We start from the raw sequence: 27,212 nt of genomic DNA on the forward strand, positions 1-27,212 counted from the left end.
TGATTTTAAATTATTGAGTACGATAATTTATCACTTGTAATAATTGCCTAATGCACAAATGCCAGGAAATCTTGAAAGGAAAGATCGATTATTGCACCGAACGGGTATTTGGACCGAGGTTAACTGAAAGGAACCAACCCACATAAAGTTGAAACTGAGAAAAAGAGGTTTGAAGTTTTACTAATGCTCAATGTAGACAGTTAACTTTCCCCTCTTAACACACATTAATTGTTTTTTCTCGACTTTGAGTTTTTGGCAGGGGAGTATATATAGGACAAGTTAAACTCAAAAACATTATTAACTTAATTTTTTCAAAAATGTGGGTTGGCTCCTTTCTGATGAACTCGGTTCATTTGTCGTATAGTATCTAGTAATAGTTTAATATTAGAAGTCAATAACAAAAGGAAAAACAGCAAAGAAAAGCCTGATTAATAGCAAAAATTTAATCCAAAATACAAGTCAGTACTTTACACAGAGAAAATATGTTGGGTAAAATAAAACGATAAACTATATACAAAAGAAGAGCATGGTATAACTTCATACATTATTTTTGAATAATCACTTTGCAGGCAAAGGCCTTAATACTGCAAGCCATGAGAAGTTGGCATACATTCAATGATAAGTCATCGTAATAGATCAAAGAGTTCGAAGAAAAAACATGACATGCTAAAGTAAAGTTGCACAGAAAAATTGTCAATTTATCTTGCGCACTAATTCAGAAAAAGAGAAAAGAGACTTTTATCATAAATAGTATTGTTATTGTTCATTCGACTGTGCTATTTCCCTAATATGAAAGGGTTCAGATAAGAAATATTTTTCGCAATTTAGAATATTTAATCGACGGAGTTGATCAGCAACATTCAATTTCAGTCCATTTTTGACGAAATTGTGTGCGTGTCATTAACTTGAGATATGGAGATTATTTGAGAAAATAGAAATAAAATTTGGTTATTTGGATGAAAAGGACGATGTCGGCAGCTCTTGACGAAGTTATTTCTCCATTTCACCACGAGATATTAATAAATCGCTGGAATAATGAAGGGCGCAAGCGCATTGAAGAGCGTTAATAGTTATCAAGAAAACACTATGAGAAACGGGATGTCAAGGAGGATGTTACATGATTTGAGAGCAGATTTTCAGAAGAACACATTTTGGAGATACAACTAAGACAAAGGGAAGAATTATGCTTAAAAATGGTGGGATACGGGATTACATAATGATCAATTATCGAAAAGAAAGGGGGCAAGACCTTGAGCTGAATACTTCTCTCCGCGAGGGATTGACTCTAATGGATAAAAATTCGTTTAGTCTAAACTTTAACATTTCATAGCACACTGAGAAAAAAAGTTCGGTAAATCCGAACTAGTTTGGATCATATGGAGCCACGATTTTGTTCGGTACACACAACCGAATTATTCGATCTGTTCAACCGAATTGTTCGGTTTGTGCAACCGAACCATAATAAATTCTTACAGTTCGGTTCAGTGGACCGAAAAGTTCGGCTGAGCAGACCAAATAATGCGGTCGTGTGTACCGAACAAAATCTTGGTTCCATATGAACCAAACTAGTTCGGATTTACCGAACTTTTTTTCTCAGTGCATATAATTTGACATCAGACACATGAATCACAAACGAAACATACATCATTTGTTGAAAAAAAGTTGATGGGTAAAAAAATAAAGGATTCTTAAAAAATGAAACAGCTGAGACTCTATTTTGGAATCACAGCAGATACAAAACCGTTGCGTGCACGAAACGAATCTTCTGCGTCCCAATCTCTATAAAGCCTCAAATCACTAAAAGGGTTCTTCTCACAATTCACCACGATTCGAATATTTTTGCCCAACATTGCAGCTGTTTGAAAGAGTCTTTTAAGATCTGCCACAATTTCGTACTTAAAATTCTCAGTCAGGATGAAGGGAACGTTTTGATTTTGTAGGAAATAGGGTAGACTTGCTCCCCATGGATCATATTGTTCATCAAAATCATATATTCCACTATTGTACGCGATAATTATGTCAGGTTTCATGCAAGCGCCTGATAAGGCGTAATCATGATAAACTTCCTGACGGAAAATACAGTTGACAGACTTATTTGCAGAGTTACAATCTTCACAAAGTTTCAAATTTGTACGATGATCAGAAATGCATTTACCAATATGGACAACTGTCAGAGCCCTTAAACTCGGATATAAATGTAGTAATGTTTCCCAGTATTTTGCGACACGTTCTTCGAATCTACAATGGGCCCCAACTACATGGACGGTTAATTTTCCTCCAAACTTAAAATTCTCGATACGGTTAATCATGGAGGCAAGGGTCAAAACACAAGTATAGTAAAAACTGACAAGGACTTCTCTTCAAATTTCAAATCGGGTTTGATGTATTCAGCAATGAAACTGTGCATGTCATAATTTTCCAGTTTTAACTTAGTGGCTTGAGTAGGCTTGAGGAGTTGAATTTGTGGAGTGTCTACGTTAACATTAAGCATGAATAGGTCTACATCTAAAACTTTCTGGAAATCAGAACAAATTAACTCATGCTTATTCATATTTTGACACTGCTCTGAACAAAAAATGACGCTGAAACATTTTTTGCACACGAGTTCTTTCTTCAAGTTTTCGTCTGGCCCTATGAAACACGTGGCACAACGCTTTGGAAAATACATCATGAGCATCTCGAACTGTTTCGGTTTTCGTCCGAGGTTTTTTTCGATCATTTGCGTGACGGTCATTTTTATTTTCGTTTTGTCCGATTTCGGAGGAAAGTCGCAGACCTTACGATGATATACGCGATCTATTAACTGTTGCGCGCTAAGTATTCGCTCTCCACAATAAAATACGTCAAGCTCTCCCACGATGTCACACACAGTTTGAGCGGCTCTGCAGATTTCCTTGTGACTTTTCCAGTCAAGTTTTTGATGAGCTTTACTGCAATAGCTGATTAAACCACATCCAGAGCAGTGTTTTGAGTTCTCGAATGACTCCTTGCTTTTACAGACCTGGCACAGGAGCACGTTGAAGTAGTTGAGTTTTACGTCATCGGCCTCCATGAATGCGTTTTCGGAACTTCACGCGGGTAATCTGACACTCAGGATTAGGAAAGAGGTTTCAAGGCTGGCTCCGATCGACAGGTTGTGATGTGTACCTTAGAACAGTGAGAAAAACTCAATTAGCCATCATGTGCATATACCTAGGCGTGTGTGTTGAGCTTGAAGGCTCATCAATGAGGGCCTCTTGCAAACTTTACGTTATTTTTTCATAATATTCATCCACGTATGAGCGTCAGTAACTTGAGATAGGCGAGAAGCTAAGATTTTCCTTCAATTTGAGCTTGACACCGACACGCCTGCCTTTGTTTATCTATAAGCAGCACATCAAAACAAGCAGTTTGAACTGTGCGCAAAATCGAGTTCCCACTAGTGCGTCATCAATACAGCCGGATGTGCCAACCTCCTTATAATCTATATATCTTGGAAATTTCGCGACAATCCACCGCAATGTCGTGGCAAATACGCGATTATTTCAGAAACTTTATAAAAAATTGAGAGATTACGCGCTGTTCACCTCGCTGAAGCGGCATATATGAGATTTTTCCGGTGGTTGTGAAATAACATAACAAATCACACAATTTTCACCTCGATTTCGCGAAAAATATGCGATTCTCATAACAATGCAAGCATAATATTCATGATGGTCAGTAACATGGGATAAGTGAGACGTTCAGATGTTCCTTCAATTTCGCGCGATACTACATACCTACTCTGGAATTCGAATAGTTGTTCGCATGATTTCCGCAGGTGAAATAGTGAGAAATTACCCGAGTCTCATCTCAAAGTCGCGAGCAAATGCGTACTTTCTAGCGAATTCGTGGAATCAAGGGAAATTATGCGCTTCTCGTAGCACTATCGTGCGAAATTTTGGCGACTTGGTAACGAAGAAAAACAGAGAAATAAATGAGAAATTCCGAGATAATCTCCGCAATATCGCCGGAAGTAGGTACGAGATCCCTCCGGCGGTTTTGTGAATCATTAAAGATTACGTGTTATTCACCTTAGTATCGCGGCACATATACAAATTTTCCAACTTTCGAAGAAGAACGTTAAATACCACACAATCGATGCAATCAAAGAAATCATAAACGTCAGAATTTTGTGATAGGCAAAAAGCTATGATTATCCTTCAATTTCGCGTGATACCACATACCTATTCCGGAGTTCGAAAAGTTGCTCGTATCATTTCCGCGCGTGATGAAGGGAGTAATTACGCAAGATTCATCTCTACGTCGCTAGAAACAGGCGACATTTCCGGCGGATTAGTTGAATCAAGTGCGTAATTTTTCCATCGGATTCGTTTAATGTTGAACGCTGACGCACTTTTCATCTCGGTAACGCCGGAAAAGCGCAATTTTTCCACCGATTATATTCACAATAAATTAGAAATTGCACGACGATCACCGCGAAATCGCAGCATATACGCGATTTTCATATGTACTCATATCTGAGCAGTGTATTGATAAACGTCAGTCAGTATCTTGCTCAGGATGAAGAGCAATGACGCGCAAAAAGCCAAGAGGGCCCCGACATGACTCCTGGTAGGACCCCCCCCCCCCCCCCAAACTCGAAAACCCTCATAAAGGAGGACTTTCGGTTCCCGAGGGCCCCACCCGAGAAGAGAGGCCCCGAAAACGTATCAGCACCCCCGGAATCTTCAAGCAAGACCGACATTGCGCAGCACACACAACACGAGATACGAAAAAGGCATACAGACGTATTTGAAGTTAGCTTTGCATATTTGTTGCGAAGAATGTTGTTCGTACTGAACAGTGCCCGAAAAAGTTCGATTATTTTAATCCGTCAATTAAGGTGATCGAAGGCTGACAACATTACGAGCTATTGTCTGTCTTTTTAAAAATTACCTGACTCCCCAAGTAGCAGTGATCGCGATTAATAGCGATTTTATCGGTTGGTTATCGCGATTATATCGGTGGCAATACATCGAGATATTATCGCATTAAAAATCGCGATTTATGGCGATTAAATCGCAACAAATCGCAATTTTTGGTTCGATAAAAACGTGATCAATTTTTGTCGATAAAATCGAGATTAAATCGCCATTAATCGGGATTTTTATTTCGAAAATCTGCGATAAATTATCGGGCGATAAAAGCGCGATTTTATCGCAATAAGATCGAGGATAATTGCTCAGATTTTGATGATCCTGGCGATTTTATCGCCGATAAAATCGCAATATATAGCAATTTTTCCGTTTAGAGGTGCTATATACTTGGGCTCTGGTTGCTTCGTTGAATTTTCCGCCGCTGAACCGCTGAATAAAGGATTTTTAGTGCAAATTCCTGCATGAGTTGACCTCGAATTTCGTGAGTTTTCCCTGATATTTCCAGAGCCGACCAAAAACCCTTGAATTTTACTGGTTTCCCAGGTGCGCAGTAACTAATTTAGGTACCTATTTTTTCCCTTTGATTTAATTAAATAACTCAAAGCGCCCAATTTGCATGCATCAACGACGCGACGCCGCTAATGCCTGTGTCGCACTATCAACGCTAGCCATCAAAATATCAAGGTCAGGTGTTGCATGTAATTGGCTGATTCGATGACTTGGACCAATCACAGCACTTGACCTTGACATTTTGATGGAGTATTTCGACATTGTGACACAGGCTATATGTACGACGAGTGACACTATGTTTCCTTTATCACCAGCGATAAAAATTAAAGGCTTTTTCAATGCCTAGGTCTGGATGCAACTATTCGTGTTCTCTGAATGTTCGTGTTGCATACGTAAAAAAATGCAGGCGCTGTAGCTTTCTCAGCAAAACGAATGGCTGCGGTTGTTACTTTTCCAGGGTTTCTGTCGTTGCATGTACAATCGCGTTCGCACTATTGAATCCTTGAAATTCAGTCAGATGAGTCGTGTACCTAGCGCCATGGCAGCGTTGCAAAATTATACTAATTGCTTGAATGTATATCGGTGGAAATTTGTAGGATTATAACGTTCCGCGATGCCTTTGTGGCAATGTTTTCAGTGGAATTGTGTGCTATTTGACAACGCTGCCATATACAACACGGCTTATTAGAACTATGGATAACACAATTGTAAAAGCAACGTAAAAAACCACCGAAAACCAACAACCACAGCCATACGTTCACGTTGTGCTGAGGAAAGCGGTAATCCAGGATTGCGCGAAAGGTCTAAGAAAATATACGAAGATTGCGCGAAAAAGGCACAAGGATTGCGCGAATAGAAACCTTAACATCTGCTACAGGAATGCGTGAATTTAAAATATGAAGTTAATATAAGGGAGAAGTTTGGCAAAACAGGAAACAGTTGAAAAAAAAACGCATTTATATATTGACGCTAACCTGTTAACTTATCTCCTGATGATATATGAAGCGAAAAGATTGAATAATGGTCGTGGGTATATAAAGAACTTTCCTAACTTTTCGCGGAAAAATATTTAATCGGGAGAAACGAGGCAACATTGGAATGCTCATACAGCGTCGAAACACAAAATGGGCCTTTTAAGTTCTAATATTCGATGCCGCGATTATTCTAACTCGCGTTCGAATAATCGCACCAAATACAGTGCGGCCGGCGATAAACGTATATTGGCGCCTGCAAGACTTCAGAAAAACTTCACGCATTGCGTCGAAAAGTGCGGTCGGCGGAAAGCTCATATCAGCGTCTATAAGACTGCAGGAATACTTCTCGCATTGCGCCAAACGTAGTGCAGTCGGTCAGTTGGCGTGAAACGCATATTAGCGTCTACAAGACAGTAAGAATTCTGTAGAACTGCGTATCATCATTCTTGACTTTCTGCTCCAGTTTTTACCATAATTAAACGGAAAATATGTATCCTCAGTGTGACGATTCGGAAACTTGGATGATATTTAATTTCTTTCTTTTTTTTTTGTTACATTAAAAGAAAATAGGACGAACGAAAATATCGCGTCGAAATTATCGATACTTTTATTTGAGATCATTTAGGTGAATTCGCGGAAACTTTTCAGAAAAACTGTGTCTAGATTTTTAAAACATTTATTAAAAATAAACATAAAAGTGGTGCATAATGTTGCAATCAGAGATAAATAAAACGCTTTCTTTCGGGTGCACCCGTCGGGTTTTGAATCCATTCATTTCTTAAAAAACTTGAACATGGTTGTACTGTGGCCCCTAGTTCACTTTTTAAATGTCTGTGTGAAAGCTCTCTGAGCCATTCGCGCTGCGAGGGCTATCCATGGAAGAGAGACATGCCCATAAGTGAGGAGGGAATGAACAGTCTTCCGCAATGTAGTTTTCTACCACAAACTACCAAGGTTGCCAGATTAACGCTTCCTCGTTGAATATTGAATATTCGCGCAAACATGTGAGTTTTCATAATACCAGAAAAATTCGCGGAATCCTATGCATCTCCAAAAAAGTAAAAAAGGGGGCATTCGCGCAATCCTAGCGCAGCCGTGGAAAGCCAGAGCGCCTGCAACTTTTTGTGTATGCAACACGGACATCCCGAGAGCACGAATGGTTGCTTCCGACCAAAGCCACTGAGAAAGCAGGAGGGCTTCCAACTTTTTCCACTTTTGATAACATAACGTATAACTTACTGCATTCGTAAGTCGTCATTGCACAAAAATAGGGTACTTGGAGCATTTCATAAGTAAGAATGATTGTGTCAGTATTAAATGCATCTAGAAGTAAGTATTGTACTTATAATCTGATCATGAGTCAAGAATACTTAATCTGAGATTCCAAGTATGCCATTTTAGAAAATACTGGCCATTATTGATGAAAACTGAATATGAGGGGCTCAGAGGACAAGGCTCTTGAGTCCATTTTTTGAAAAAATTGGGATATTAATTTCTTCAAGTAAAACAAGTCTTAATGCATGTAGGTACTGTGAAAAATTCGCTCCAAAATTCCAATTTTTAGGCATCAAAAAGTCAGTTTGAACTTTATTCCGCCATAAGGCTCCATGTAGTTGCAAAACTTCAAACATGTATTTCTTGAAATAGCAAAAATTGCACTTATACACCTGGTCCTCCAATCCCTTCATATGTCTCTCAGATAGGTCAGACAGAAACAAATATAGTGCCTAGACATAAATTTTATGTGGACAAAACTAAGATTAGAAAGTAACAATATCGACTTAGAAACTCCCAAACCACATAATACGTTTGGGGTGTTCATAAATCTCCACTCCTATTCTACCTATTTGTTTCGATTATACTTAAAAGGAGAAAAAATCAAAATCATTCTTTGAAGTTTTTCCAAAATACGCCTTGCACAGAGAAGAGAAATCATAGAATTTCTGAAGAATTGACAGCCAGTAGGTAAGTAGGTAGTTCTTCATTTAAAAAATGAAGGATGACAAGAAGTCAGCAATGTTGCGAACTGAGGCACGTCGTTTGGGAGTTTCACTGTCGATATGTAGGTAATGATACAGACTGATGACATGAACTTACTTACATTTCAGGCAGAAGAAATTAGAGGAGGGTCCTTAGACTAATGTCTTTGACAAGAATCCGCACACTATCAGCTGTAAAATTACACAAACTTATTACAAGGTGGACACCTGATGAATTTGTAGAAATTATAGAATAACTTAATAAGTCATTGAAGGATGTCTAATGAGACACAAGTTTAAATCAACAAGAGAGCATTTGCTCCATTCATTCCAACTGTACTCTCACATTCAAGCAGGGTGTGTCAAATGGACACTTTGTATTATACCTAAAGAGAGTTGCAAGTTATTGATATTGTACATCAACGGTGAAACTACCAGACCATGTACCTCGGTGTGCAACATTGTAGACTTCCTGTCATGTTACATTTTTTAAATGGAAAACTACCCGACATCAATGAATTCTTGAAAACTTTCTTAATTTTTCTTCTCTGTGCAAGTGTGCAAGGAACACTCTGTGGAAAGTTCAAGAAGTGATATTGATTTGTCCTTTTTCAAAAATATAAAATATGAGTGGAGATTTCTAAACACCACAAACGAGATACATGGTCTGGTAGTATCACTGTCGACATGCATTTACTTGTGACATATTTCAATTTTTTTGACATTATGAGACTTAGCTCTCAAGGCCTTATGAATCAAACTTTAAAGGCTTAAACAAGAGTGCACCAACTGTTAGCGCACTTTCAGACTGCTGCAGAGGATTCGGCTTCTGGGCTCTGATACTTAGCTACTTTCCGTGCAAAAATGACGTCAAACAATCTTCTGTTGCAGGCAAGGGGTACATAGACTTACTTGGCATCCCCTATAGGTCCTTCTTGTCCATGGGCAAAGCCATCTACTACTCACTGGGTAACAGAAACCTGTAGCACTGCTATAAGCATAGAGAGAAAAATATGGTAGGAACCTGTTAACTCTTCACAAGAATTTACTGGAATTGAGCAGCTACATGCAAATACCAGCTACAACTTCTCTGGCGGAGGCTGCAAGCCCTCAAGTAGGTAAGGGCAGGCGCAGGCTGTACTGTCAACACTCATGAACAATGCTTCGACCAACTTCTAATGCTTATAGACATATGCAACATGATACTTAGTCTTTAATTTGTAAACCACTCATTTGATTGTAAAGATTGCAACATTAAATCTGTGTCCACACCAAAGTAACAGATTATTCTGATCCACTTGAAGATCTGTTGATGTGATGCAAAGCGTAAGAGAAAAATAAGTGACATGTGTTGAGAGAGCTCACCTTCTTGTAAAATCAAAAGCACGGCTTGACGACGTCGAAATTGATACTGTGAATGGAATGGGTCCTTGGTCCTTATCAATGAACTTCCCTTGTGTGTGAACTTCCAGCTCCTTTTCTTCCCATGCAAATGCAAGCAATGCGGAATTTTCAAAAACATAAACATTGAACCACGTGATTCACGTGCCGTTTATCAGAACATATTATCATCGAGTTCTTGGCAACAGTGTAAAGTTGCAGTTGCAGACGACCCTCCCTGCCGAGATGCGGCAAACGAGTTTCACCGAAAAACCTTCAAATTTCTGCACTAACCACAAACCGTTGCGAAGCTGCTTTTGAGGTTATAAACACAGTTTTGATAACAGAGATAAGGGCTGATATGCTGATAACACTAGTGAACTGCTGGGACGACGTAAGAATCCTAAAATTTCATGAAATAATTTAATTTTTCGAAGCAAGCTCAGTTCGGTACTAGAAATTCATATCCAAAGCTATTCAGTCGATCCAGGTTCTCTAATTTTCGTGTCACTTTCATAGTTCCATCGTCTAAAATTTAAAACGAGGAAAGTCTATGTAAAAGTTGTATCCCTATTTATCACATCGTGTTTCTTTTACAGCCGAACAGTATCAATCAATTTTTTGTTCTTTACTCTCAAACTGCATAGTACTTGAATTTATATCATGCTGTTTGATGAGTGGTTAAAAATTGAGGAGTTGAATCATCGGATTCTTCAGATAGAAACTTAAATCTTTTAATTGCATTTACAAAATACCTGTCACTTCAACTCAACAATCCTCAATGAATAAATTTTTGCTCATTCTTGTTTCTCGGTAGGAGTTTGTCACTGGAGGTTCGCCTTCTTGGGCCCTAAGTAATATTCACGATCTATATGTTTTGATGAGAGACATTTTTTTATGAGCCAAAGATTCAACCAGCAATTCTTGATACTGATTCACCTACAACTCACTCAGTAATCATCAGTACAGGATTCAGCCACCCTCAATTAAATATGAGAGGTCATATTGATGCTGCAAGCATAGAATAATAACTAGCATTTATTATTCTATGCTGCAAGTGTGTTCACAAGTTTTTGACTTTAATACATCATAATTGTATACAAAAATGTTGAATTTTCTTCCCTGCGTTAAAGCAAATAATCTTGGATACTGTAAGCCAAACTTTATCTCGCCCAGAAATTTCTTTACAGCCAAAAATTGTTTTACTATCCACAATTTTCTCTTCGGGAGGAAAATGAGTTTCATCCAATTAGTAAACTCTGACTCGTCCCCAGTGATTGTAAAAATTTGGGAACTAAACAGATAATCTCGTGAATAACACCAATGACACATTTTCCCTCTGTGTATGGGCATCATTGAAAAAAGCTTACGTAATATATCATTTTATTTCTTTGACCTCCCGTAAGAAAAGTGACACATAAGGCTTTAAATTTTTTTATGATGCTGCTGATCAGTTTCCTACTGTTTCTGCAATTGGGGAAAAATTACAAACCAAATGAGATTTGACTTACTCTCAGAAAAAAATAAAAGCAGGGCATCTCTGCTTTTTTTGAATATGATCGACAGTCTCCCTTTGAAAGACGTCTAGGCATTCTTGACCAAATCAAGTCATCAAATGGCCAAGGCCAGAAGCTTTTTCTTCAAATAAAAATGACCCACAGGTATTTGATGGAATGACCATGAATATAGGTACAATTAAAAGTTTAGGTCCTTTTCTGCCGGACACAAGTGCACATGGACGAAGTATTTAGGTAACGTAGATGCACCAAACTTGAACCATAGGAAAGAGATTCAAAGTCTTATTCCTCCATAATAATGAGGACCAAGTTTGAGGATTTTTTGCAACGTTCAAAATATTTTGACAGAGAAAAATTTAAGGCTCTTGTTTAATGCCAAACTACTCCAAAGTCATATTTTCCTTAATGCACCTTTAGCCTTGATAAAGATCGCAAGGATCGAAAAGCTTCAGCTATAATCTAATAAATGTATCTCTCTTAACACCTTGGCGTTTTGTATTCACATGTTCCTACTATTAGTAACGCACTTTGTTGCATTTTTGTCAAAGTATTCGTTCAAATGATGATAATGCGATATTGCTCACAAATTTCTAGGAATTTAAGGCACATGAGTCAAAATTGAATCACAACATCAAGTCTAATGATATCGAGATCCTGTCAGCAGTTCAGCATCAATATTGCTTGATCAATTAAGTATTTGCTGGTTGCAAATCCAGTTTGCTTATTAGGAAAGCATCGGTATTTGCTGCTCTCAATTCAAACTTTATCAGGTATTGAGCAACATGAATGAAATGGTAAGAAAAGTGGAACTAATCTGGCCATCATAACCAGGGCCAAATCATGATATTTGGATAACATTGCAAAATGTAAAGTATGTAATAGTAGTGTAACAGAAGAGAAAGGAAGGAGATGTCAATGACAGTGAGTGAGTGAGATCTATCAGCGTTCATTACATGGCAAGGGTACTATGATCTTGCTGGCTAAGATTCACATTCATACACTGATACTTCTTGCATCCTTGGAAGCATTCTGTTTTGACACAAACAGAAGCTTCACAAAAATTCAAAGGACGTAGCTCATGTAGATAAAGAAACAATATGTAGAATGTACAATGATTTACATTACAAAAATACAATAGTAGTGATAAGAGGAAATCAATTTCAAAAGCGCGGTGTTTACGTTACGATAGTTGAGAGGTGACACTCCGTGGTGTACGTTGCTTGTCGTTTGCCGCATCTCAGCAGGAAGCAAAAACCTGCAGTTGCCCGGGTGATTTATTTGAGGTTATAATAAACCGCGTGAGGTAAACAAAAACAAACGAATAACAAGTTTCCTCTTTCTTCTTTTCGTAGTTTCTTATCATGTAAGTCGGTCTCTATATAGTGAAATATTCATTCGTCACTGATTTGAAGCAGTGTGAACAGTGACCAGTCTTCTTATTTACAGTCCCAAGTAATTCTTTGATTTTAAGCATTGAAGCAATTGATTTACTTATCAATAGATCTTCGATTTGCAAAGCTTTAATTTTCTTGGCCTCTTCGGATGAAATTTATTTCTTTTAGAATATTGTGAGTGCTTCAAGTATCCACCCTCTATTTTTCAACTTCCAAACCCTAGATCCATGAGAATATGTCATCCTCTCATTATATTCATCTGTGAGGCGGTGGATCGTAATCTATTTTGAAAGTGAAGAGCAGGCCAGGTTTTTAGGTAGGGCGAGCCATGAAGCCGCACAGGGCGCCAAGGAAGCATCACAGAGCGGCGAAGGCGCTCGCGCTCTAGATCCTCCCCTGCTCATCACTCACTTTTTTCAATGTTATTAAATATTGGGTTTATTGTTTATTTGTTACGATCAAAATGCATCCTCAAAAGGGGCACCTTCGGCGCACCTCCCTCTTCTATCAGTGCCGTGGGAGCTTTTTTTCTTTTCTTTATTTTGTGAATGCAATGAAATGTTTTGCTTACTTCTAATACTTCATTTTGCCAAGGCTAGAAGGTCAAGAACCTCCTACGCCTTGGAAACATCGGTAGGCGTACTCTCATTCCATTCCTTTGTCCAATGTGTCAATTCAATGAATTTTTTGTTCATCGTTAGCATTTTGTCTTTTCAACAGTGGAAGAAGGGCAGTGATTTCCTAATGAGGCAGTGCCTCGGAAAAATTAGAGTGCATTCTGGTTTTTTCCAATTTTATGTTCGCGTTTTTGGAATGCAATGAAATCCCGCCCAACACGGAAATATTTTAAAAATATTGCTGAAATATTGTCAAAAACATTTTAACAATATTTTAACAATATCGAAATAATATTGCTGCAATAGTTTGTTGTCCGCCCCCCTGACAATATTGCAGCAATATTGTCAAGGTAATATTGATAATATATTTTAAAAATATTTACTTGCGATGAGGTTATCATATTCCATATCCGTGTGCGCGCACTCTAGGAGACGTCTTTGGTACTAATTTTCTTTCTAATGTACACATGCGTCCAGGTTGTGGATCGTAGAGTTGTTACTGACCTTAAAATCCGCGCCGTCCTAGTCGGGATTAGAACCCACGCCTCGGGGTGGAGTTGATATCCGAAGTCCAGTACTTTACCACCAGACCAGCCAGGCTTGATGTAGATGGGCCCGTAAATTCAATCTCTTAACTATCGCAGGCCTCTGAGTCCGTAATATGTTTGTTTATTGACGGATTCTTATAATATTTTACCAGAATTTATTATTTATTATTTATTTATTATTTTTTATTTCATCCTGTAATTTGTGTTTCAAATTCTTTATTAATTGTACTCAACATATTCCTATTCATGTATTACAAATTTTCGTTTTTTTTAACTCTCTCTCATTTTTTTCTTTACCAAATTACTGTTTTTTATAATTGCGTCTTTTTCCAGTTTTAATTATTTGAGCTTTTTCCTAGTTTGAATTTATGTCGATGTATTTATGTTATGTTATTTATTTTTTTCCCTTCTTTTTGTCTTTTCTTCCCCCCCCCCCTTTCTTTTTTCTAGCGATTGATTTTAGTAAGTTCCGCAAAATAATTGGTAAACAGAGCAAAACCATACGCTAATTTGGCAAACATTTTGAAAATCTAGCAAAAATTTTAGCCATAATAGCATAAACTAGTAATGTTAATTTCGCAAAAGTATAGTTTGCCATTTTCGCACAATAAAATTACCACTTTTGCAAATTGTTTTGTCGTTCTCGCCACGAGGGTGGGCATTTTAGCAAAAAAAGCAAATTGCAGAAATCGCAAACCATTTTTTGCCATTTTAGCAATTAATTTTTAAATATTACAAAAATATTTATAAAATATTTTTAACATAATATTAAACAAATATTTTTAAACTAATATTTCTAAAATAATTTTAAAATATTTTGTAAATATATTTTACAAACTGTTTTAAAAGTAATTACATAAATATATTTTGTAAATATATTTAAAACATTTTTATAAATATATTGTTACAATATTGTCATGAAATATTTTAGCAATATTGTCAACATATTTCTGCAGTGTATTTAAGGAAATATTTACATGACAATATTGTTTCAATATTGACAATATTGCTGCAATATTGCTGCAATATTTCGTGTTGGGCGGGGATGCTTAATTTACTGTTGAAACTTAGTCTTTTTAAGCCAAAAAAAACAGCCTCAGTGAAGCCCTTCAGCCGTGCCTTTTAGAAGCTACCAAGTACCTGCAAATGAAGGAACTTTGTTGAAAGTAACCTTGTAAATCTGTAAACAAAACAGAAACAGACATTGGTGGGAATCATGACCGAAAACAATTATAAAAATTTAAAACTTGGAAAATTTCATCCAGTTTTCATAGCCATTACCAACTTATAAAAATAAAAACTTTTAAAAAGATAAAACTCAATCACAGTAAGTATGATGTGATATATTTCCTTTAAATTTTTTAGTTTTATCGGTTGATAAACTTGGGAACTACTAGTCGAAATGTTCTGAGTTTTTATTAATTATTTTTAGCCTTGTTTTCTACTTATATTCTATTTCTGTTGGATATATTAGGCTACCATAGCGTCTCACAATTTTTCTGTAAATATACCTACCTAGCAAGCAATGAATTTTTTGAAAAGTTAAGAGATCACATAGTAATTAAGTAAATAACAATTAAAGTAATGATTTTCTAATTTTTCTCAGGAGGAAAATGTATCTCTTTCAATGCATCTTCAAACGAATTCCCCCTTTTTTCAATAATTGATGATTCTATCGCAAGTTTTCTGTTTCAGATAATGCATAAAACAGCCTGAGCAGCAGAATGTTTCGGCAGAGATCCTCAGAAGGTTAGTACATTCTTGAATACCCCAAAGCCAATGCTAGCACAGTGGATGGGAGGACAGGGCTGCAAATTTTGGATGGTGCTATTTCTCTCAGACCGATTCACTTTTTCAACAGAAAAGTGGTGACACGGTCACTTCAAACCCTCAGGCATGTTTTTCCATGCTTGTCCAATCTTAGAAATGACCGTGTTATTTTTTTTAAAAACAAGCGTTTTTGTGGCTGATTGCCTCATTAGGTTGGACGAAAGACCACATATGATATATGTGTTTAGACCCCATTTTTTCACTTGCCCCCATTGCCATTTTATAGAAGTGATTTATTTTATGGATGGGAAGTATTGAGAGACTGCTCTCTATCCATTGACGGAAGAAACCATTTTCGATCACTTCATCCATTTTTCAAGATTTACCTGTCGGAATGACTTTTTATAGTACCTAATTGAGGTGATCATGCGTCACAAAAAAAAACATACCAACTTGCTGTTAGTTCAAAGAAGGTCATGAAATTTCCCAATCCCTTGGGGCTGTGCCAGATTCTTGCTTTATTAAAGGTTTCCGATCATAGTGCAAATCTCAAACTGCTTTTATTTGTATTTAATTTTTTGCTTTTTCAATTCAGGCAGTCCGGTGGCTCCTGATGGCAGAGATGAAAGTGAAACATCCAAGTCAAAGGCTTCTGTAACTCGTTCCATGTAAGTTACTTGTTTGATGATTATTATATTTCATTAACTACTCGCTCTCTTCCAAATTCTCTTTCAAAAATAATATTTGTACTTACCTTCATCTCTGAGGATCAGCAAGTGTGCCAGAGCTGTGCTGTGGTTTTGCCAGAAACTACTTGTGTTAGAGCGAGGCATAAAGGCCTGTCATGTGGAAATTGAAGTTGTTCAGTTTACCAATTTGAAGTTAATGTATCTATTGTGTTTTTGATTCTAAATGCTCCCTGATGCCCTAAGGTCAAAATTTCAAGCCATAATTTGAATTTCTAAGTGCCCACCAACTTCATCTGGATTTTTAGTGTTTTGTTTTTCTTCAACTTTGAAATGTTCTCAAAGGTGAATTGTTAGAAATTTTGAAAATTGTTGAATGATGCAATAGTAATCCTTCTATGATGCGGTATGGTATATTTTTTTCACCTTAAGAGCCCTTTTCTTTTGCTTCTCACTGAAGAAATCGTAGGTATGTGCGAAAGATGAAGTGTAAATCGTCATCAATCTATAAATAATGATTTTTATCATTTCTAATCAACTAGGTACCTTTGAAAATGATTTGTATTAAAAATGAACTTTTGAAAATGTTCTACCTTTAAAAATATGTTTCAGCCTTACAAATTGTCTTTGCAGATCAGTTTCTCTCACCAGTTTTTGGCATCTTTCAAATTACAATTTGAAAATTGCTCCTTTGTTGTATGTAATGCTATTAATTTTTTTTAGCAATTTCCCTCTTGTCTCTATATTTTAGAAGCAGTAACAATGCAAGTGCTATGAATATTGATTCTACCAAGAATGAACCTGATGTCAAAGAAAAACTGAGCAATCTTGGAAATGTAAATTTAGCTTTACTCACGAAACACCTTTTTTCAAAAGAAGATCTGAAAGAGGTAAGCATCAATCTATTTACATTACTGATTTACAATTTAACTAGTTATGCAATTGGTGACTGTATTTCATTATTTTGCAACACAATTTCAAGATTAGTTATTAGTTTTGGTCTTAAAAAAAAAAATCCAGTTTAAAGCAGTTTGATATAATAGGCCGTTCATAAAATATGTAATGTTAAATATGGGATTTTTAACCCCCCTCCTCTTTGAACACTTTTGTGATGTGGGTCCCTATCCTTTAACATGGAGAAAAAAGAAAAGAAAAGGTGTAACCCTCTTTTCAACCTTCTCTTTAGAGGGTCACATATTTCATGAACAGCGTCTATGGCCTTTTTTTAATTTTACATAAAGGCCTTCAGATCTAACAAAATTTTACGCTCAATACCTACCACCACTTTACTTAAAATGATTGGAAACTAAATCTCCTAGTTGAAAACATTAATATTTCCATTTGGAGTTGAGTTCTAGATTGTATATGGCTAGATTAGTTTTTCTCATGAATTTTTCAGGACATAATGTGTAAAGTCAAGTGGAAAATTGTCATCACTGTGATGTAAAAGCTCATGAAAATAGTAAAATAGGTGACAACTGTTCATAAAAACAGGCTGCGTGCCTAATATTTGTTGCCCTTAATTTTTGCCCCCTGATACCAAGAAAAATTAATGTAGGTTTCTTTAAAATTATACCTGTGCTCTTGTTGCTCATAGTATTCCATGAAAAATTCAATAAGCACTTACTTTAATCTGGGTCCACAATATTCTGCAGAAAAAAGTATAAGATTAAAATTAGAAGTTCCTCGCAGAATTGTGTGAACTCAGCACTATTTTACCATCCTGTTAGCAACAGAATTTTAGCCCTTTTTATTAGTGTTTCTTTCCTCTCTTACTCATCTACAAATGTGTTACATGGATTTAGAATGAGAAAACTTGTGCATTTGATAAAAATTATATTTAAGTGCTCACCTCTCTTTTTATTTTAGGATGATATGCCCTGGACCTGGGATGCTATTTTTACCGAAGTTTCCTCAGAATTGCGATCACAGTGGGAGAAGTCAAAACAGGACGGAACACCCTAATTCTTGCAGCAAACTGTGAGCATCTAACTTCCCATTTTAATGTTTTAATTATTTATTGATTGTTCTCCCACAATTTGTATTTTCTTTCATTCTTCCGGTCACAGTCTAGATCTCTCCATGTTTCTGAGCTGTTTGTGAAAAATTCCTGTGACAACTAGGTAGCCCTTCCTTTCTCCTGCTCGAATACTTAGGTATGATTGCTGAATCTCTTCAATTTTTTTTTTAATAAGTGGGGCCATTATGGTGAAAGCTACTTTCTTAATAAAAAAATTCAACCCTGGTTTTTTTTGGCTTCTCATGAAATGGTTTGAATAATTATTGTAACGAGAGTAGAAAGGAAAGGACGTTTTGTACACATAAGATACAGTTTTTGGTGCTAGGCTTCGACGCACAATTCGTTCAGTGCATGGTGTGACGCGCGCTGCACTGCATCTAAAACGCCTTCAAACATGGATGATACATTTTTATATACGCAAGGCTCGTCGGACGCAGCCACGCAGCACGCAGCTGGGCAACCATTATGTCCAGGAGCGATACTGACAAGTGAACTGCGTTTGCCAGAAAGGAACCAAGTCACATCAGTTATTGCCAAATTTAATTGGGCAAAACTATGTTTTACCTACGTGTTAACGCTTCGGCGGATTTTTGTGCAAATTTCAGTGAATTTTCTGCCTACTACAAAATAAATTCCTTCAGATTTCCAAAGGAAACTGCACAAATGAGGAAATAAAGCGCGCAACTTTACGAACCCCAGAGTGGGTATGTGGTAGGTATCACATGAAAATGAAGGAAAATCTTTGCTTTTCGCCTGTTTCAAATTCCTGACGTTTATGAATCTTATGCTCGCATCCTCATCAAAATCGCGTATTTTCCGCGATGCGGTAGAAATTGTGTGATCTTTTGTGTTCTTTTACAACCACTGGAAAAACTGCGTATCCACCGCGCTATTGAGGCGAAAAACGCGTAATATCTCACTTTTTTATAAATTCGCTAAAAAATCGCGCATTTTCCGCATTACCGAAATGAAAATAATGTAATTACTTATGATTTAACGAATTCGCTGTAAAAAGCGCGTATTTCTTGGGGCATTGAGACAATTATCGCGTAATTTTTCCCTTTCTCACATTACCGTTACTGCATGAATGATAAATGTAGGTACCATGCTCGCATCGTTTAATGCGGATACAAGCACGCAAGTATCGAACTCCGGAGTGGGCATGTGGTATCACGCGAAAATGAAGGAAAACCTTAGCTTTTCGCCCATCTCAAATTACTAACGTTTTTGAATGAATATCATGCTCGCATCGGATAAAAAATGACGTATTTTTCGCGATTTTGCGGTGAAAATTGTGTAGTCTTGAATGATCTTTATCAATCGTTGAAAAATTTGCGTGGTGTCGCGATATTGAGGTGAATAACGCACGTAATTTTTTATGGTTTTCAAATACCGCTGAAAAAATCTCGTATTTGTTGCGATATTGTGGTGATTATCTCGTAATTCCTCCTTTTTCGTTTTACGAAATCGTTGAAAAATCGCGCATTTCCCGCGATACCGAGTGAAAAGTGCGTAGTTCCTTTTCAATTAACGAATCCCTGGAAATATTGCGTATTTCTCGCGCTGTTGAGATGAAACTTGCGTAATTTCCCCCTTTTCTCACGAACTTTTAAAATCATCTTTAAAATTGCCCTTCCCATAATGTCACGTTGAATGCCTTGTTGAGCCCTCCTTATAATGTAAAATATTTGTGGCCTCCCCCTGGAAAGGTGCTGTTCAAGGAACGATGCATTGCTCCGGTTGGGCCGTCGCACAGTAGAGCAAGTCATTTGGAGTCACAGTTCGCCCCACAAAAGGAGGAAGAAACGGGGAATAAAGACAGGAGGAAGAAACGGAGGAAAGAAGGGGGAGGACGCTGGGACTTGGTAATTATTAAAGACGAAATTGGCTCAAACTCCACATTAGATGCTTGAAAAGTAGGCCAATTCTATGGAAAAGTCTCTCTAAGGGGACGTATTTCTGTCAAACGGAACTAACAAGGGGAACTTACGGACCTGCCGCCTCCGATTGGGCTGAATTTTTTTTTACAGACTCTATGGACCAATTCTAGAGGTCAATTTGAGCCGTTTTCCCCGAATGCGCAATAGGAAGGGCGTAAAAAATTCCCAAAAGTTGCGTTTTTCGGCGTGTGATTTGGTCGTGCGGCGCGTGGCAACACTGAAGCAGCCTCTAGTAACGCTTTATCGGCCTGAAGGTTTCAGCGGAGTTCGGAGCCCTACTGCACACGTACTGGTTCCATGATAGTGATGTCCCGGGTTCGATCCTCGACTTTTTATTTTCCGCATGATCACGTAACATTTTATTTTTAATTCTTCATCCGCATTTATAAATCAAGCAGTTCCGATCACTATCCCCCCCCCCCCCCCCCCCCCATTGTACGTACATTTTCCCCGATATTTATTCACATTGGCCACATATAATCGTATGAAACTTCATTGATATAAATTAATGAATTAAAAAGCAAAAGAAAACCTTATTTGTTACTACATTATCTTCAAATGTTTTCCTGGAAAAATATGTAATGTGTAAATAAATCGAAGAGCAACCCCAAACCCATGTGCATGCAAGGGTCACCAAGAAACACATTATTTTAGCCCTTTGTTTTTTAATTCATTAATTTATATCAATGAAGTTTCATACGATTATATGTGGCCAATGTGAATAAATATCGGGGAAAATGTACGTACAATGAGGGAGGGGGGGATAGTGATCGGAACTGCTTGATTTATAAATGCGGATGAAGAATTAAAAATAAAATGTTACGTGATCATGCGGAAAATAAAAAGTCGAGGATCGAACCCGGGACATCACTATTATGGAACCAGTACGTGTGCAGTAGGGCTCCGAACTCCGCTGAAACCTTTAGGCCGATAAAGCGGTACTAGAGGCTGCTTCAGTGTTGCCACGCGCCGCACGACCAAATCACACGCCGAAAACGCAACTTTTGGGAATTTTTTACGCCCTTCCTATTGCGCATTCGGAAAACGGCTCAAATTGACCTCTAGAATTGGTCCATAGAGTCTGTATAAAAAAATTCAGCCCAATCGGAGGCGGCAGGTCCGTAAGTTCCCCTTGTAAGCGCCAATTTGAGTTCCTTTTGAGGAATTTAGAATCCCGGATAGCGCGTTCTGTCCAACGGATCTAAGCGCCATGGAAAAGCATTGCGAGTATAGGACGGAATAAGCCGGACGCCCGATTCCGCGACAATCCAAGCCCCCCTCTACCTTCCTCACCCTATGGCGCTTAGGTCCGTTTCATAGAAATACGTCCATGTGTCCTATCGTGCAACGCAAAAACGCCGTTAACGTCATTCCAATTTTATTGGAAACAATGTATCATAGCAGGAAAACGTGTGTGCCTTGGGACAATGTTTGTACAGAATTCTTTCGCAAATACTACCAAGAACTTAACATGAAAATTTGAGGTGCGTGGGTAAAACAGCCGTTATCTTACGAAGGGTTAAGGTTCAAAGAACGCGGAAAATCTTGATGGATTTACGACGTTCTCTTACTCAGCACGGCAGTGTCTGGATCAGCCTATGTAATGGGAGAGCTCAAATATTATACTTTTTACTAAAATTGTAAATTTAGACATGAATTCCGTCGCGATATAACTTTAAAGGGGTGCGCCGTATAGGACATTTTACGAGGAAACAGATGAAACTATTTTAAAAATTCTACGTTTTGTATCAACGAAGAAGCCTCAAAGTTTCCAAATCATGTCCGACTTGTTTTATTGCCTCGCCCCATTGTGCGTCCTAGAGTACCTTTATAGACAGAGTATGGCCATTCGTATCTTTTTACTACAGGAAAATTGTTCCGCTTTTTGATTGGTCAACGAGTTTTTTAGGCTTCATGATGCTCTTAGGGCCGTAAATAAACAAACAAAATGGCGGCTCACCGTAACATCGATAAGAAGCTAAATTTGACAAAAAGTTCAATTATGCGGCAGTAACAATTTAAACTAGCATGTCTACGAATAACACACGAAAAACACATGGAAACATTGTTAAATCGCCTTTCACCTTTATCACAGGAGGATGTAAGATGTGCATAACCTCAATCTTGCTTGCTGATAACAGCCATCTTGTTTGTTTATTTACGGCCCTAAGAACATCGTGTCAGCCTATTTTCACGCGACCAATGAAAAACTGGAACAGAAATGGCCATACTCTGTCTATAAAGGTACTCTAGTGCGTCCCGCCTCGTGTCCGCACCGGTCACTCTAATAACAAAATCGCCCAATTTTTGACCGATTGACCAACTGAGAGAGCCGCGCAGCGCCCAGCACCCGCTAGCCAATCAGCCGTGGAGTTCCACCGGCCGTTGCCAACCCAACACGGGGCAACGCAAATTTTTCGTAGAAACTTACCGGAATTTCGGCGCTTTAATACGCCCGATCGGGCTACTCTTACCTCTCCTCATCCAACTCGTTGGAATTCCGTTCTTTCCGCCATGCCAAATTTACCGCTTGAAAAATTCGCTCTCCCACTCGAAGCAAAAATGGTCCAGTAAGCTGTAATGGTTCAATTATGAAGAAAGAAAAAAGGGGAAAGATTGTCGTGTCCACTATAGGACGTATTTCTGCCAAGACGTGAGTCCTGTCATGCATATATTCTTATGGGTCTCAGGGCTCACGTCTTTATGCACATAGTTCTTTTTGACAGAAATACGATCAACAGTTTGTTTATGTACGCAGGGTTTCCGGCGGTCTAGAAAACTGGGAAAGTCATCAGGGAATTCGCAGCAACCGAGGAATTCGTTTGAAAAGTCCGGGAATTTCTGACAACTTGATGTATAGAAGAAAAATGTTCTATTTTTGCTCATAGAAGACGCTCGTGAAGTGCGGCCAGTTATTCCTGAGACACCCTGTGTATACTCATGCAAAAGGTAATCCATGTGAACTTCCGTGCTAAGGAAAAACGCCGTATGAACCCGCAGGCGTTGCCAAATTTCCTTTGATAAAACGCGAATTTCCCGGTAAACTTATGAATTCTCTCCTTCCAATTTTTCAGATGCTATTGTTCGCATTTTCACCTGAGGTTCCCGAAAATTTCAGGGAAAAATCATAATAACGTTCCGCAAAAATTTACATTTTAACGAAGGAAATTCGGCAACTCTCTAATGTTGATACGGCGTTCTTCCTCAGCACGGCAGTGAACCCTTGGATGTTGCGGGGCACTTCAGCGACGTTAGCGTGGGCGAGGTTGCCAAAGTTGGCGGCGGAATTGCATGTGTCCTGGGCGCCACGGTGCGGCTGAAACGAGAGTGAAAGTGTTATTAATGACCTCAATGAGGTGTGGATGGCCGTAGCCAGTGCGCGCGGTGTCGCGGCGTCGCGTCGCGGTAGCGGCAGCGGCAGCGGCGCGCGATTAATAAGGAGTCTTCAGTTCAGTTTGTCTTGGGAGCCCGCGAGCGCGTGTGTTGGCCGTGGCGCTTGGCGCACCATGCGTATCTACCGTTCTCTCGCCACCGCGTGATTATCCAAAGCGAGTCATTATCTAAAGCGAGTGATTATCCAAAGCGAGTATGTGTCTTCAATCCGGGATTTTGTGCCTTATGCTTTTCTGTCCACTCCTCGGGTCCTCCGATCCGCCACCGCCGATGTCAACAGTTTGGGTGAGTCCTCCACTACTAATTTTAAGGGTTCCACTGAAAAAAAAATCTCCGTGTATTTACTAAGAAAAGGGTAAAATTACCAAGTATTAAGACTTCTATTTCATCCCAGTTTTTTCTTGATAAAATTACCATTTATGGAACCGGTAATTTTACCGAGAATCTCGGTAAAATTATTCAACTTTCTCGGTAATTTTACTGGACCTTGGTAAAAACGCCAATATTTTTTATCGACTGTGGTAGAATTACCGAGATAAAATGGCAAAGTTACCGGGAATTGATTACCAATAAAAGTGATATTCTTACCTGAAAAAAACAGTAAAAATACCGGTTTTTAGGTAAGCTTACCAGTCTGTCTTGATTAAATTACCAATAATTGGTATAAAAATTGAGATGGTAAGGGCACCAACGGACCTTGGTAAAAACGCCGAGAATTTTGTTTCGGTGTGCCACGCTCAGGGAAAGCGGGAAACCTCAGGGAATTTTTAAAATTCCGGGTAACGGGGTTGCCACATCAAGGGAAAACCGGGAAATGTCAGGGAAATTGACGAAAATCTCAGGGAAAATTTGTTAAATCCCCTTCATTTGCTTTCTAGAGTGGGTTTGAGGTTTCGAACAACAAATGTCTGAAAACTATTTTCAATTTTGCCTTTTGAACCATCCGTCACATCTTCAATTGTCAGGGAATTTCACGAAAATGTGTCGGGGAAATCAGGAAAATGTCGGGGAATTTTATTTTCTAAAAAATTCTTTGACAACCCTAGGGATAACTAGGAAATGTCAGGGAAAATTACGAAAGCGTCAGGGAAAATTGAAGCGCTGTGTGCAGAAAGGGCATTTTTTGGTTGCGGTCTCGCAGAATCTCCGCTAACGTTTTATGCATCGTAATTAAAGAAAATTGTCTGGGATTCGTTGAAACTTTTACTGAATTCTCTTCATGATTTTACAATGCTGAAAACGAAAAATTTCGGAAAATTCCCTGAATAGTTCCCTCTTTAAAATATAAATTAGTTGTGAAGAATTTGAGACATGGCAACCACGACGTGCCGTTTCTGCACCCAACGGCTGGTCGTGTTATTAGTACATGGGCGAAAGGAAGCACTTGACCGGAAAAAACTCAATGTTAGGAATAGAAAGGAAATTTTAATAGGCATACACTCACTGTAATTTAGTGTAAATTTGACTGCTGAATCCGGAAATGACCTTAGTTTTTTCCATTGTAAATCGATTTTCCAGAAAAATAACTTTTCTCCGTGAAAGCTCAATTGTTAGGGAAAACTTGGATTCTTCCGAGGAATTCGAACTGATCCAGTAGAATAGAGGCCATTTACGGAAATCAGTGCTAAAATTCTACTCCGTATCCGTTTATTGTTTTTTGGTGAATCGAATACGAAAATTGTCAAGCAATGTTATCGGCAAAAACCGGCGAGATTTTGAATAAAAATTACGCTGTCATTTTTGTAGGCAAAAGTGAATCCTGTGCGTAGATTATGCAACGTTGTTTCTGCCAGAAAACGTAGAGGACGCCCTGCCAAATCGCGGATTGATTGAGTAAGTCAGGAAATGAGTAGATGTGATTTGCCTCGCTATCGGTGGCGGCTGGGTGTCGCAGAGTACACGGAAGTGCTCTAAGAGCGGCATGTTTTTAGTAGTAAATTTTGCAAAGTTTGAGTCAACCATGATGACGCCAAAAATTCCGGTTTTCTCGAGGGTAAAAAAAAGAAAGAAAGAAAAAAAAGGAAAACAGGGTGTCCACCGGTCCCTACAAGTCCCCAATGTCCCCGCTTATCCTCGATTTTGAGAGGCTGTCCCCGATATCCCCGAAAGTCCACAATTTCCTTGTTCAGGTCGCCAAAAACTGACAAAACTCGTCCCTAACACCGGCATTTTCAAATTTTTCCGCCTACCGCGGCGGCGCGTGTTACCAAGAATAAAAAACCGAAGTGTTGCCATGTTTTCATCGGTTCAACATGACTTGTAAAATTAGTCATGTAAAATACGCCTTTTAACGCTTAACTCCCTTTCTCTTACTCTTTCGGGGGAAAAGTCCCCGATTTTCTTGAAAAAAACACCCCTAAAAGTCCCCAATTTTAGTTTATTTAACTGGTAGACACGACAGAACGTCTTTTGGGGAAGAAAGTTTAAGCACTATCGAAAATTTTGCATCCTATAAGGGAGTTGGCGCTTTATCCGGACAGAGAGACTTTTCACAGCCTGAAAATTCTTAAAAATTGAAGGTAAGCTCCATCAGTGATCCAAATAAATATTCATGAATAAACAGCAGTGAGATGATCGATTTGGAGACTTAAACGCGGAAACAAGAAAAAGAACGAAGGCTAAATCCTGGAGTGGACCACTAAAGGTTAGTTAGAAATTAACCTTTACAGCACACAGTTTCTCATCAAAATTTCACGCCGGACTCGCTGAACGCACGAAAAACTAGGAAAATAAAGTGATAAGTGAGAAATAAATGTTGGTATCTCTCATCGTAATTTCGTAAACAGTGAATTCAAAGCTCCTGCTCGCGAAAATTAGCTCAAATTAGGTATTGAAATCAACTTATACGATACCTAAATAACTAAAGCTTCATTTCACCCTCATTTTCTTCCTCCTGTGCAGGAGGCACCCTCAATCTTGTCAAAAAAAAAGTCAATGCCTTGAAAAATTCCTGCATTGTAAAATGTACCGAAATTATGGTCTAGTGCTCACTTTGATTCAAATGGACTTCGGTTTTTTTTTTAGCGAAAAATATGAATCAACGTTGACAAGAATTGTTCGAATTCGATGAGAAAAAACGATATTTTATGGAACTCGATGTTATGCCCTGACTCGTGGTTCACCTGCAAACATCAGAACTAGAAATGGATAATATCCTAGAATTCCTATAAAATTCTTGTTAAATGTACTGAAACCGAAGAAGAGACGGTGTCTCAAAAAGAGACACTGAAACTTTTAGGGGGTTTGGGAAATCCTTTTCCTCAAATTTTGACGTAGAAGAGAATGAATGTCATTTTCAGTCTGTTTGCCTTTGCTGGTATACTAGCATTCATTGGTCTCCGGAAATTTGTTCAGCAACAACTCCATAAAATCTTAAGTTTTTCTGATTTCCAACAATATTTTCTGTCAATGCAAACACATTAGCAAAAAACACTCAGTCTTGATTGAACTCACTTGTTTTGAAGAGTACCCGTGCATTTTAGTAAGGACGCAACTGCACTTTGAACCCTGCCATGTAACTCAAATGCTGCCCCGAGCTCATCTCCAAAGGCAGTTAAGCCCCTTTGTGAGCCAAGCAACGATTTGC

The 27,212-nt window shown here is 38.3% G+C and overlaps 1 protein-coding gene and 1 long non-coding RNA gene across 4 annotated transcripts; one reads left to right on the top strand and one right to left on the bottom strand.

The window, feature by feature from the left end:
• Positions 1 to 1,653: 1,653 nt before the first annotated feature.
• LOC140225062 (uncharacterized) lies at positions 1,654 to 9,909 on the bottom strand. The gene is made up of 3 exons (XR_011900242.1): positions 9,727 to 9,909; positions 8,484 to 8,553; positions 1,654 to 3,147 (listed from the first exon to the last, which is right to left on the bottom strand). It is a non-coding gene; the product is annotated as an uncharacterized lncRNA (long non-coding RNA).
• A 2,638-nt stretch (positions 9,910 to 12,547) lies between these two features.
• Positions 12,548 to 18,521, top strand: LOC140225061 (uncharacterized). 3 transcript variants are annotated; one of them, XM_072302545.1, is made up of 5 exons: positions 12,548 to 12,621; positions 15,513 to 15,566; positions 16,183 to 16,255; positions 17,025 to 17,163; positions 18,143 to 18,521. In XM_072302545.1, the coding sequence occupies exons 2-5, from the start codon at positions 15,542 to 15,544 to the stop codon at positions 18,236 to 18,238; spliced, it is 333 nt and encodes a 110-aa protein (XP_072158646.1). In that variant the 5' UTR covers positions 12,548 to 12,621; positions 15,513 to 15,541; the 3' UTR covers positions 18,239 to 18,521. The 3 variants fall into 3 exon arrangements, with proteins under 3 accessions (XP_072158646.1, XP_072158645.1, XP_072158647.1); XM_072302544.1 differs by having other exon boundaries at positions 12,556 to 12,826; XM_072302546.1 differs by having other exon boundaries at positions 12,557 to 12,710.
• The last annotated feature ends 8,691 nt before the right edge of the window (positions 18,522 to 27,212 follow it).

This window comes from Bemisia tabaci, chromosome 7 (assembly GCF_918797505.1).
Source record: "Bemisia tabaci chromosome 7, PGI_BMITA_v3".
Taxonomy (NCBI): Eukaryota; Metazoa; Arthropoda; class Insecta; order Hemiptera; family Aleyrodidae; genus Bemisia; species Bemisia tabaci.

Excerpts from the sequence above, each read along its gene's own strand:
- LOC140225061 (XM_072302545.1), top strand. The coding sequence starts at position 15,542 with ATGTTTCGGCAGAGATCCTCAGAAG. Across the intron at positions 15,567-16,182 it reads TCGGCAGAGATCCTCAGAAG|GCAGTCCGGTGGCTCCTGAT; the intron begins GTTAGTACATTC and ends TTTTCAATTCAG. Across the intron at positions 16,256-17,024 it reads GCTTCTGTAACTCGTTCCAT|AAGCAGTAACAATGCAAGTG; the intron begins GTAAGTTACTTG and ends TCTATATTTTAG.